Raw genomic sequence first — 12,630 nt, 5'->3', positions numbered from 1 at the left:
CTCTCAGATCCGTCTCCCACAAAGTCAAGAGATGCAGGATGCCAATTGCTTTCTCCCCCACGCCCACCCTTTCCTTGCTTGGACTGCTTAGTGGAGAGGGCAGCAGCTCTTCCTGTCACAGCTGAGGATTTTCCACTTTCTTAGGTTGTTTATTTCATGTCTAAGGTTGCTTCCTCTCCTTTTGAAGTTGGGTGGCACGTGACAAAATTTCCCCTTCCGCTTTACCTTTGGTCCCTGAACTTCTCTCTGTTCCAAGCGTGATGTTTCTGGCCTTCCTCTCACTTTGTGCTTCACTTGGTGGTATACCGAGAAGGAACATCCATCCCACGAGGATCTGTTTTGTCGACCTGCATCTTGCTGAAGGAGATGGAGCGAGTCCCTTCCCGGCGAGAACAGTTCTTCCTTCCTTCCAGGTAACAGAGCATGGGAGCGTTGCGAATGAGCTTCTGCCACCCACCAACGTCCTCCTGCTTCAGATGCTCTTCTGGACTTACCATTAAGTTTGTTTATTTTCTCACTTGGTGACATTCTCCCATTTTGGCTGTCCACACAGGCTGCTTCCTGGGGTCTCAAGGCTAGCCCTGCATTGCCATGGCAACCAGCGAAATCCTGTTGCAGTACCACCTCCCTTGTGCCCCTCCTGTCCTGGCCATTAGAGCCATCATGCGGAATACTGCTACCATGGGAATAGGGCTCAGTTCAAGTGGGCATAACAATCACACCATCTCTTTGTGGCTGCTACAGCAACCACTCAACTTCAGGGCTTAGCAACCTGTTTCGCTCCCGTAGTGACTTTGGTCACGGACGCCCATTTCCAAGGGGCAAAAGGTTGCCCCTTCTCCCCTGAAAGGAGGCAGGTGTTCCATACTAGCCTCAGGAAACCAAAGAGAAATGGGAGTGTCCAAGGACAGAGTGTCTGCTACCCCTAAAATGGAAATGCTTTCTGCATCGACATAATTCCTATTTATTGTAGAGAGAGCTACTGCAGTCATGCTTGTGCTTATTAAGCACCACAAAAGACTGATCCAGCCTTGTTTTAAAGAGATGAGAATATCTATGTTGAATTTCTGAATACCTTATTCAGATTGGCATTGACATTTAATCACTGAGCAGATTAGCTGAAGACCTAAGGAACAGAGGTTCCATCCAAATTGTCTAAATAAGTTGATTTTTTTCTTCTCTTCCTCTTTGTCCTTCCAGGCTTGCAAGCAAATCAGCAATGATCTGTATCATCTTAGTATAATTAAAAAGAATAACTGAGGAGACCCTCTGTGAAACTGACACAATTTTCTTCAACAATGTCAGTTTCACTAGAAATTAGAGGGCAGAGAAGGTGGAAAAAAAAGAAATAAGAGAGGCTTCCAGCAGTGCAGAAAATATATGACATTCTAGACTTTAAACCAATAAAGAATACTGTGTCATCTTAAATATTATTATTTATTAATTTATTACATTTCTATACTTCCCAATAACCTGGATAGTTCACAACCATTAAAAACGTAAAAAAACCAATGTAAAATAAACAATACAGGTTTAAAGGGTTAAAACTATTTTTAATCTTTAAAAAAGCAAAACCTAGTAGCAATGCAAAGATTTAAAATACAGTAACAGATTTGGACCAACAGAAACTGAAGGACTAAAATTTCTGGGAACATAGGAAAGTCTTCTGGCCCTGGAAAGAGTTCAACCGAAGCACCAGGTGAGACTATTCAGGGACAACTAAAAAAATGTGTTGTGGTATAAACCTTTGTGAACTGTAGTCTTTCCTGTGCACAAGATGTGCTATCGCTGCTACTTTGCTACAGCAGACAAATGCAGCCACCGCTCTGGATATTGTAATGACATGCTGTCAGCAACGGCACGGCCGCGTTATGATGAAATTGCATCTTAAGTGACTCACAGGGAAATACGGATGGCATCTAGAGGAGGGAAGTTGGAGACTTGCACACTCGTTGGAGGGAATTTGGTGACATTTAAACTGTAGAGGGGAGCATAAGTTGTGAACTGTGCTGATGCCAAGAAACCAAAGTAAAAGACAATTTCTAGGTGAGCGTTAAGGCCTTTGAAAATGTGTGTTTCAGCCTAGGCATAAAGGCTTTCAGCACTGCTTGGAGGAAGCAAGTCTGAATGAAAACAATGGAACATACTTCCAAGTAAACTTAGAAATGGAATGCTTGGATTGCTTAGAGAATTCTGGGAGAATCACGGGCTTGAGTGAATGATAGGAGGGAGGCTGCCCTTCTTCCACAGCTATGTCACACCAAGAAAATCTTCTTGCTACATCAAGCCTTGATTACTGCTTAGATGAGGTTGTAGGATTTGTTGCTGGGTGGGGCAAATACCTTCATCTGAATATAAAGACAAGGGTTCCACACCCACATCCCTTAATTCTGGCTGTGATTATGCTCCTCCTTATGAGGAGCAAACATTGCACAAAGGAATTCAAAGTTAAACAGAGTTATTGTGCAATAAGAATATCATTCCCGGGAGCTAAAATAGTCCTGTGTCAGCACAGTTGGCTGCCCTTTAGCTCTCTAAATGCAAAGGATTACAGGCACCATATGGGCAGCAAGCTCAGAGCAAAGGTTGTCCCCCATGCTTCTCCCAGCCTGCAAAAGAATGCCCAGGAAATGCTAGCCAGGGTTGCTCTTGCCACCTCAGAGTTACAGCAACTGTGGTTCTTTCTGCCCCAGCTGCACGGGCAGACAGACAGCTCTGGCCTTTGACCACATTTCTGGGGATGGAGCTGGGACTCCAGATTCTCCTATGGCCAAGTAGACTCTGTCCAGAGGTTACAAGATGGTGCTTTTTCCTCTCTCTTTATCTATTGGAATCTTGCTCTGGAGTTTTTGGAAAAGAAAAGTTGGGTAATGCTAAAGGAGGGAAGGGAAAAAAGAAGCCAAAAAACCCTAAAACTTAGAATTTAGCCTTTGGAATTCTGTCTGAGTTTAATTCATGTTGTCCATAAATAGTGTCCTTCATTTTGAAACTACTACAAGTGGCAAATTTGGAATGGGTCTAGATGAAGCTTTTATAGTGTTGCTTCATTCACAAAATTTATGGAGGATCCAAACATTACCTTCCAGTGGCAACCTTCCTGTGTTTTCCCACAACTTCTTCTTGCTTTGGTCTTGTTTTTTAAGGAAAAAAGAAGATGGAACTATTGCATCATAGCTTCTGTCTGGTAGTGCTAGGAGTCCTCCAGCTTGGCTAAGAGCATTTCATGTGTGCTGCTCAGTTCCTACTCACAGGTTCTTTACATGACATTCCCATTCTGATCATCCAGTTATGTTTCTGTTTATAAATGGCACGTTTCCACATTTTTTTTCTTTTAGAGCAGAAAAATGGAATATTACTTCTGATAGTGAAGTAACATACCACTTACTCTTGGGTGTTTGTCCTATTCTACTATATCCCAGTGTTTGTTAGCGGTTACATGGCAAAAAATTAGGAAAAACTTTTATAGATCTTAGTCCTGTGACAAAATCAAAAGTAGATGTATTGGATCAAAAGCCTTGTTTAGAAAAGCCCTAAGACAACTTTCTCTTATCAAGCCTTCTGGTGATTCTACAGACTTGCTCCTAATATAATATTACACTGTTTTTTTTAATGTTTCTTAGGGAGTCACTTGGTTGCCCGAAGTTACTGGATAAAGAGCGAGTAAGTGATATAGAAATTCAGTGCTCTTATCTCTTCTCAATCCAAGATTGAATAACCAAATGACAGAATTTAACGTAATATTGCAAATCCATGTTTGGATTGCATTTGTCCGAGAGATTGAAAAGAGAAATTGTAGGTGGACAATTAGGAAAAAAGGTCAAAAGCAGTGTCAAAAGACCCAGTGTGGTGTGGTGGTTAAGACTGCAGGACGGGGAGTCAGGCGATCAGGATTCTAATTCTTACTTGGCCATGGAACCAATTGGGTGACTTAGGGCCATTCACAAACTCTCAGCCCAACCTACCTCACAGAGTTGTTGCTCTTAGAATAAAATTGAAAGCAGGAGGAGAATTATATTAGCTGCTTTGAGATCTTTAAAAAGAAAAAAGGTTGGATATAAATAAAATAAATACATCAATAAATATTTGATTATCCAACTGCAAGGTGGCATTGAGGGATAGGTGCTATATAACAGAATTGTGACATTACCAGAACTTTTTCCACATTTGTTCTGTATTTGAAATTTGAAACCTGACATTCTTTGTTCTTAAAGAGGGGGGTGGGCAGCTGGAAAACAGAGAGGGGGCAAACCTGAAGGATGGTGATGTTGTCAAAAGGTAGTACAACTTCTGAGAGTGAGGAATCACAGGTGTGCAATAAATGTTTTACATAAATAAATGCCTCATGTAGAATACCCCCCACAAAAAACCCCCCATAATCTCTTGGTCAGAAAATGAAACAGGTACTGTTGCACAGCTCTTTAAAAGACAATATCGAATGCTTGATTCCTGCACCCTATCAAAACTGAAATAAAGATTGCATGTTAACGGGAATAATGTTTCCCATACATTTCAACAAAAAGGGATGGTGTTGGGCTTCAGCTCGGGGAAAAACGCTTATCAAAAGCATGTTGCTGTATCTTCCCAAAGCGAAAGCTGTAACACCGAATTGTTGTGCAATTCCCCCGCCTGAAACACTGTTTCACAAGGTTTCTTTACTATTATTACAGATGTTACTGGTGATATTTGGATAACACAAGACGCCCTTTAAAAGAAAAAAAAATGTAACATTTTCTTATTGCCTTGCTTCTTTGTGTTAAGATTTAGCAAGTTCTCTTAACTAGCTGCAAAATCCTATGCACCTTTACATAGGAAGAAAGTCCTACAGCTCCCAGTCTTTGCTGGGATATATTTCTCTCTAAATAGATACAGAACTGCACCATGAAAATCTTTAATACAATTTTGTATTTCGTTTCGCTAAAACAAGTACAGCGTAAGTCTGCAGTGCTGCCCACTTTTTTAATGGCAGCGTGGAAGTTTTAGCGTGGCATCTCCACCTGATGAATTTCTGCATGCCACGGGGCTTCTCAAAGCACAGCTCTCACTCCGCACCCCATCATCCTTATTCTGTTTGCACTTCTGTCTGTGGGGCGCTGGGTGTAAACAAAGCCTGTCAACGCGCTGCAGCAAAAGGGAGCCCCTGAAGCATCCTACCTAAATCAGTTTTGAGTTTATACAGATTGCTATATAATCCTAGGTCCCCGTCCATGTAGCGCTGGCCATATGGAACCGGAAACCTTATTAGTGAACCATTTTTGACTGCATCCACTAGACTTCGGTGGAGGTCCGTGTCGAAAACGCATGCACTCTATGGATGGGTGGGATCTATATTCGGTCTTGTGACGATTAGCCCTTCAGACTTGTAGCTGTAGACAAACACCGAGTCTTTCAACCTCCGGGTCGATTTTGGAAGCCATGTTTTAGCCATTTCTGAACAACGGTATTGCTACTCAAAAGGATGAAATTGAAATCCAAGCGTTAGCGTAGTTTCTTCGCAAGCTTCTCTCCCCACACATTCCAGCAAAACATAGCTGCAAGCCCCGGTCCCTGCTGCCATTCAGCATGTGTTGTGGCGAAGCCGATTTTGTTTGTTACCGGCGTCTGTACGCAGTCGAGCACTGCATTTTGGCTGGGACGGGGCGAAGGGGACCCGGGGCGTCGGCAGTTCATTTGCTTCACTGGAGGGGGAACTTTGTATTGAGCGGAACTAGCCTCAGATCCGGGTTGCCCTACAGTTGCGAAGGGAGACAGAGGGCACCATCGGTTTTGGCGAGACCATTTTAAAAACGTCTTAAGGACCTCGTGTATGTGTCATTTTTCATATTAAGAGTAAGAGGAGTCACAGGAGTCCATGCTCTTTCCAAAAGTGATAGAAGATACGCTCCTGCCCAAAAGGAGCTCCGTAAAATCGTGGATCTCTCAGTCGCTTTCTATACACAAGCCTCACCTATTTGGAACCGAGGGAGAAACAGCGCTATACCCAAAGGAAGCATTTTGGATAATGTTACTGCTTTCAGATTCATTTAATAACAGAAACAATTTCGTCTGCATACTGCAGCTCTTTACCTTTACTAGATTTATGGTGACTCCCTCGCTATGCTCGCAGAACTTCCGTTTTCTGGTCGCGCTCCACTTCCGGGTCAAAGGGCTCGCCGGCTTCCGCTTTGTTCGCTCACTCGGCTAGCTGCTTGGGGAGAGACCGGTGACGTGGGAGGGGTGCTGCCCGCAGCGAGTCCGATCGCCCCTCTTCCGTGAGCTGCGCCCGGGTAAGTCTTTAGCGTTCTCGCCGGTGTGTTGGCCGCCCCGCCCGCCCCCCCGCGACTCGGCCCTCTGCGGGGTCCAGCCAAGGCGGACCCTCAAGAGGGGAAGGGATGGTCTTCCCCGTCGCCATTGCTGTGGCGGCTGTGACTGTGCTGTTCTTTATTCCGTGTCAGGGTTGCCGTCGACACTGTGCAGCAGGGAAGGACAGACTTAGGGCTTGTGAGTTGTATTTTGGGGTTGTTACTGCGTGATTCTTAATGCCGAAGTCAAACGTAGGTGCAAAACGGGGTGGGGTGGGCGTGTCGGTGGAGTTGATTGCCTGCTGCAACCTGCCAGCCATACGCTGTTTACTCAGATTTAAATCTTCGAGTTACGGGGTGTAGGGGCAAAGTGAAATGGGAACAAGTGTTTCCTTACACACACAAAAATAAAGGGACTAGTTGAGCGGCTTAGTGACTTGACTAAAGGCGGCCAGTTATTCTGAATATATTATAGCTGAAGAAGGTAAAGCTCAAGAGTAGCATAAAGCTAGTTGTACCAAGAGAAATAGCATTTTTAATGTTCAGTTTTACATACTATTATTAACTGCTTGGAGTTAAACTCTTGTTGGTTGCTAGAATTCACCAGCAATCTATCAGAATGTCTTTCTCTGCTGTTCTTGGAGCCGGAAAGGTTTGTTCCAGCTCAGGAGCGCAGGGAGCTGTATTGAACAGATCCAGGGATACTTGAAGAACTGATTGAGAAATTGGAATACATCCAGACTTGATTTGTATGCAAAGAATCCCATATGAAATAATGTGCTGAGTAGAACACAGTTATTCTTGGGATTTTTCTCCACCCTCTGAGTTTTTAATGCAGTTTTGCTTCAAAAACTGATAGATTATTGGTATATTCATTCGTGTGTGCGTGCGTGTGGATTCATAGAAATGGCCAGATTATAGCCTCAACATTTCATGGCATTTTGACTTCATCGTTAATCACTTTATTTACTATGTATGCTCCTGCCAACCAAAGCTAATTCTTTATTCATTGCAGTGATGGCCACCGTTTTGGGTGGAATAACAAGAGCTTGAATGAGTTTACAGGGGAGAAGGCTAACAATGAAAACTTGTCCTGATGGCTGTATGCTGCCATCTGGAGCAGAGGCCATATGCCCGTGTACACCAGTTGTTGTGAAACTTGGACGGGAGTGTGTTATTGTACTCAGATCTTGTTTGTGGGATTCTCTGGTTGGCTGCTGTGTGAACAGAATGCTGGAGTAGATGCACCCTTCTTTTGGTTCAGCATGGCTTCTAGTATATGAATGCTTATGCCAAAATAACTTAGAGTTAAGGGTGCCACAAGACACTCGACTTTTCAGCTCTTGAGAGACTGAGGTGGAAAGAGGAAGAGAGAGGACTGAGGTACTTTGAGAACAGAGGGTTTGCTTTGAGAACAGAGAATTGGATTCCTCTCTTTATCCTGTTCCCAATGGGATCAGTTGCTTGTAGTCTTCCCTTCTTCTCCTGTACTTGTAGGTGGTAATTTCAAACACTTTGGGAACAAATCCCATCTTCATGGACTACACAAGTCCAGTAAATAATACATTTCTTCCTCCCACACTTTCATGGAAGGAAGGTTTGTGGTTTAAAGGCCCCAAATGCACAAGACCCAATCCTGTGCATGTTTACACTGAAGGAAAATCCACTGTATTCACAGTTGTTAAGATTGGATAGGATTGCAACCAAAGGGAAATGGAAACATGTAGAAGTTGACACATCAATAATTTGTGAATTTTGTCTTATACTAGAGACATAATCCTCTGCATGTTTAGAAAAAAAAACATCCTATACATACAGTATTTAAAAGGAAAAAGTCCCACAGTATTGTCCAGCCAACTATGTAGGATATGTGTTGTAGTTCTGAACTTAAGTGATAATTATGGCATGGGATGTGAAACTAGATGAGTATGTAAATAATGTTTCTAAAAAAGTTATTTAAACCTTGGTGCGTGCACCTCTTTGGAATCTTTGGTAGGTGCTCATAATTTTGGTGGCATGTTTACTCCTGGGCATTGCTTGTATTGTTTATCCAGCCAAAAAGTTTGCAGCATCTTCCAATCTAATTTGCACTGGCTGATGGATTTACATTTGGAGGTAGAAAAGCAAATGAGCTCACAACTTAGCCTTAAGCCGGCTGCTTTATTTTATGCAAACATGTTAAAAAAATTTTTTTTGAAAAAGGCTTTGAGTATCTATTATGCTTAATGTCTCTTTTAAATTATAGGCCATTGTGTGTTTATCAGAGGAATATTATGTCAGGCTCTAGCTGTATTTGCATACATACATACAAATGCCCAAGTAGATGCTCATAGGATTGTAGCATAGGCTTTCAGTCTTCCTATGTTTCATTTTCTGATGTGCAAAGCATTCACAATGAGATATCTAATTGGGAATATATATTGGAATTTTACAATGCAGTATCAGGAATAAAATAATGCTGTTTTGTGTGTGTGTCTTCCCTCTTTCATTGTTCAGGTCATCAAGAATCATACAGAATTGTATTAAGTAAATAAAAGGATGAAGCTTTACAGTCTAAGTGTCCTTTACAAAGGAGATCCCAAAGTGCATTTACTGAAAGCTGCCTATGATGTGTCATCATTTAGCTTTTTCCAGAGATCCAGGTAGGCTTCTACAGTATTAGGATGACTACTAGGATTCTTTCCTAATAGCCTTTTTCTCCTCTTCAAGGGTTTGGTAGTTTCAGTGAGAAAGTTGTATGGGGAGCGATAATTAGCTACATCGTCTGGAGTCTTACCTGGGACTTCAGCTATGGAGGGCCCTCTATCTGCCCTTGAAGTTGGTTAGCTTCTGGCTAGGCTGTGAAGATGGAAGAATGACTTTAGGGATCCGGGGAGGGGGTGGCATTCTGGGAGATGGGGAGGGAAGGACGAAGGCATCAGCACCCTGAAGAGTCTGAGTGGTGCCTCAACTTTTCCTCATGAGGAGGGGGGAAACATTCAGTTGGCCAAAATTAGGCATCTAATTGTTTTGTAGAACAAGGGGAGTGTGCAGGCAGTCTCTGAGCTTCTCCTGCCTTCCACTGAATGCCTGCAGTCTTCCAAGTTCTGAAAGTTACGGGCAGCCATTTGGATGGCACCCTCCAGCAATCTTGTATACACTTGTTTACACTTTGTTGCCTTGCCAAAAATTACAATAGACTCAGTGCCCCTGATCTTTTTTGAAAGAATACTGCCTCTCAGTATGATTGTTGTTAAATGGTAAAAAGCTTTGGCACCTGTGCTAAGCTGAACAGGTGTGCTTTGCCCTCAAAATGTAGTCTTACTTCATTTGCAAGCAGAACATAAACAACTTTGATGTGCTCTCTAGTCAGCTGTGATGTCCCTCCAGTTCTGTTAAAGTGTACTCAGATAAGCATCATGCCATTAGTCTTGCAGTAGTTTGGATTTTCTCTAAATACTGGGGCATTATTACTGCAAAACTATTTTTTAATTAGACTGACTCAGAACTGCTCCAGCAACTCAAAATCCATATTTCTTACTTGTCTGTTTCTTTCAGCACACTTTCTTTAATACCTTTGTCACAGCGTAGCTTGAATCATAGTTACATAATGTATGGGTAGGGGCTGCTACAAAAACAGATGTCAAGATGGCAACCTGAACTGAGTGGATGCTTACAGAAGTTGGTACCTGGCTTTTTGGTGGGTTGTTGGTACAGAGCTGCATTTCAGAAGCTGTTCCCCTTGTTTTTATGAAATCTTGTGCTCTGCCTCTGTTTTGAAGAAGAAAACATAGTTTTGTGCTGTGAATGTTTCCTTACTTAAAAAAAGAAAAGTTTTGCAGTGAATTTGTTGTAGTGCCACAGCTGCTATGAAGTTTACTTTGCCCTCTGGAATCTGTTTGGCCCCCAAGATTATTTGTTGAATGCGGAGAGCTTTGCTTATTAATTGTGAGGCATGCTTTTCTTGTTTTTAGTGTTCAGGAATTCATGACCTTCACAAGTCAGCTGATAGTAGAGCGTTCAGAACCTGGCAGCAGAGCTTCTGTAAAGGAACAAGGTAAGAGTACGCAATGGTCTGGGTGACAGAGAAATACACAAACAATTAAATAAGGGCGTAAATTGGCCAGGATTACAAGATAAGCTTAGCTCAGAGGCTTGCAGCCATCTACATCTTTCATGTGATGGGCACTTCTGTAGCATTCATACTTCTAAGGAATTAAATGGTTTTTGTTGAATTGGCTGATGTATGCTTGCCATAATACTAAATCGGTTGGGTTTTAAAAGCTGTCCTCATAAGCTGGCCATTGCCATCTAGATTATAGAATAACATGACTTGATCCTGCTTGTTGGTGAAGTAGTAGAAATAGACACCTGTATAAAGCTATCATTAGTATAAGAATGTGCTGCAGACTGTTTCTCTTCTTCAGTAATAGTTATTTAATCTTGATTGAATTGGCCTTTGACTTAAGGATACATTGTGAGGTGCAACAGCAACAGAGGATCAGGAAAATTAGAGAATTCAGTGTAGATCGAGTTTCTGCAAGTCATGTGATAAATGATGCTTCAGTCTTAGAAAATTTAGTAGCTGCAGAAACTTGCCTGACAAGAAGTTGTATATTCCTTACTGTATCAGCTGAAAGCGAATGCTGACCTTCTGAACTAGCTTCTAATTTCCCCTAATGTCAGTATCATTCTGTATGATTTATCATTTTAGCCCTACTCAGTCAACTGTTGATGAATTCTTGTGCTTATTATCTGCCACAATATACTGGAATATCTCAGGCCTTTTCTTGTTTTGTATCATTCCTGACATTTTCTGTGTTGTAGTTTCCATGTACTGATGCTATGTGATGCTCGTTGTGTTTACTTTTTAAGAAAATGAAAGCTTGTTAGGATTCCAAGTTTAGAACATGGAACAATATATATCTTTTTTGAACCAAAGCAAACATTGAATCCTTGTTGTTCTGAAGAAAAGTTGGTGATCGTATCTGATGAAATGTCAGAAGCTTGAAGTATCTGGGCATAATTCCTGGAATTGGGGATATCTGCTTCCAGTGCCTTGTACAAAGTCTTACTCATTCTGCAGTTGCTACTGTTGCCTCTCCCATATTTCATCTATTCCTACTCTCTTCCATCACTGGCCTCTCATATTCCCCTAAAAATACATATATATATGGGATGTAGCTCTATTTGTTCAGACTAGATATCACATTGGCTACCTCTAATGTTGCTGGCCCTCTGCAAACTGTATTCCCAGAGCTGCAGATGATTTTATGAGGTCCCTGCATTTCTGGCCTGAGCAGTTTTTCCTGTAGTGTACACTATGCAGTGCTGCTCATGCTTAGTTGTTCTTCCATTTGGAAGATATCCTGGGCTTGCAGTGGGGTAATTCCATTCACCTGTTCAAAATGAAGTCCCCCTGAAGACTTGGAGCTCAAAATTGACTTGTCTCCAGTAATCCTGAACTTGCATACTTAAATAGGGGTGTTCCTAAATGTATCGTTTGCCTGTAGTTCTTTCTCACAAATGCTAAGGAGTTTTACAGGGGAGGAACTGTGACTGTTTTTGTTTGAATTTTTCCTTCAGAATACCTGTGCCACGTTTATGTGCGGAATGATAGGTTGGCTGGAGTCATAATTGCAGACAATGAGTATCCATCCCGGGTTTGTTTCACCTTGCTGGATAAGGTAAGCGCCAGCTTGCACCAGCTGACTGAGGATTCTGCAGACGAGCTGCAGGGGAGCACACAGTAGCAAGTTCAGCCTCGGGAAGACTAAGGGGGGATATAGGATAGCACCCTACGCATATTTGAAAGGCTGTCACAAAGAGGACAGCCCGAACCTTTTTTCGATTATCCCAGAGTGCAGGACATGGAATAACAGGGTCAAGTTACATATAGCCAGATTCTGGCTAGACATCAGGAAAAATTTCCTGACTGATTCAGTGGCCATTCTGCTGTAACAACGATCCATTGAGGTTATGGACTCTCCCAGATTAGAGGCATTCAAGGTACAACTGAATAGCCACCTGAGAGGGGTGGATTAACTTTAAAACTTTAAATGGCTTGGGACCTGGATATCTAAAGGAACGCTTGCGCCCATATATGCCCTCCCACCCCTTGAGATCAGCAACGGATGCCCTTCTCCGGGAACCCTCTGTGAATGAGATTAGGAGGGTGAGTACCCGGAGGAGGGCTTTCTCTGCGGTGGCGCCCCATCTATGGAATGCACTCCCCAGAGAGGTCCGCCTGGCGCCATCGTTATTTGTTTTTCGGTGCCAGGCTAAGACCATTTTATTTAAAACTTATTTTAATTGCTAAATTATTGTATTTATTAGGATTTTAAATTAGCCGAGAATGCACCGGGGGTTTAAA

The 12,630-nt window shown here is 42.4% G+C and overlaps 1 protein-coding gene across 1 annotated transcript in view; it reads left to right on the top strand.

The window, feature by feature from the left end:
* Window positions 1-6,149: 6,149 nt before the first annotated feature.
* The window catches only part of YKT6 (YKT6 v-SNARE homolog), a 15,265-nt gene continuing 8,784 nt past the window's right edge, over window positions 6,150-12,630 (top strand). The window contains exons 1-4 of the mRNA XM_044437298.1: window positions 6,150-6,263; window positions 8,775-8,920; window positions 10,232-10,314; window positions 11,844-11,944. Coding sequence (XP_044293233.1) covers window positions 8,817-8,920; window positions 10,232-10,314; window positions 11,844-11,944 — 288 coding nt within the window. The 5' untranslated portion in view covers window positions 6,150-6,263; window positions 8,775-8,816. The remainder of the gene's footprint in view (window positions 6,264-8,774; window positions 8,921-10,231; window positions 10,315-11,843; window positions 11,945-12,630) is intronic.

The sequence above is a fragment of the Varanus komodoensis genome, unplaced genomic scaffold (assembly GCF_004798865.1).
Source record: "Varanus komodoensis strain SLA01 unplaced genomic scaffold, ASM479886v1 scaffold30, whole genome shotgun sequence".
Taxonomy (NCBI): Eukaryota; Metazoa; Chordata; class Lepidosauria; order Squamata; family Varanidae; genus Varanus; species Varanus komodoensis.
Note: the sequence above shows the minus strand (reverse complement) of the source record. Positions and strands in the feature narration are given on the sequence as shown.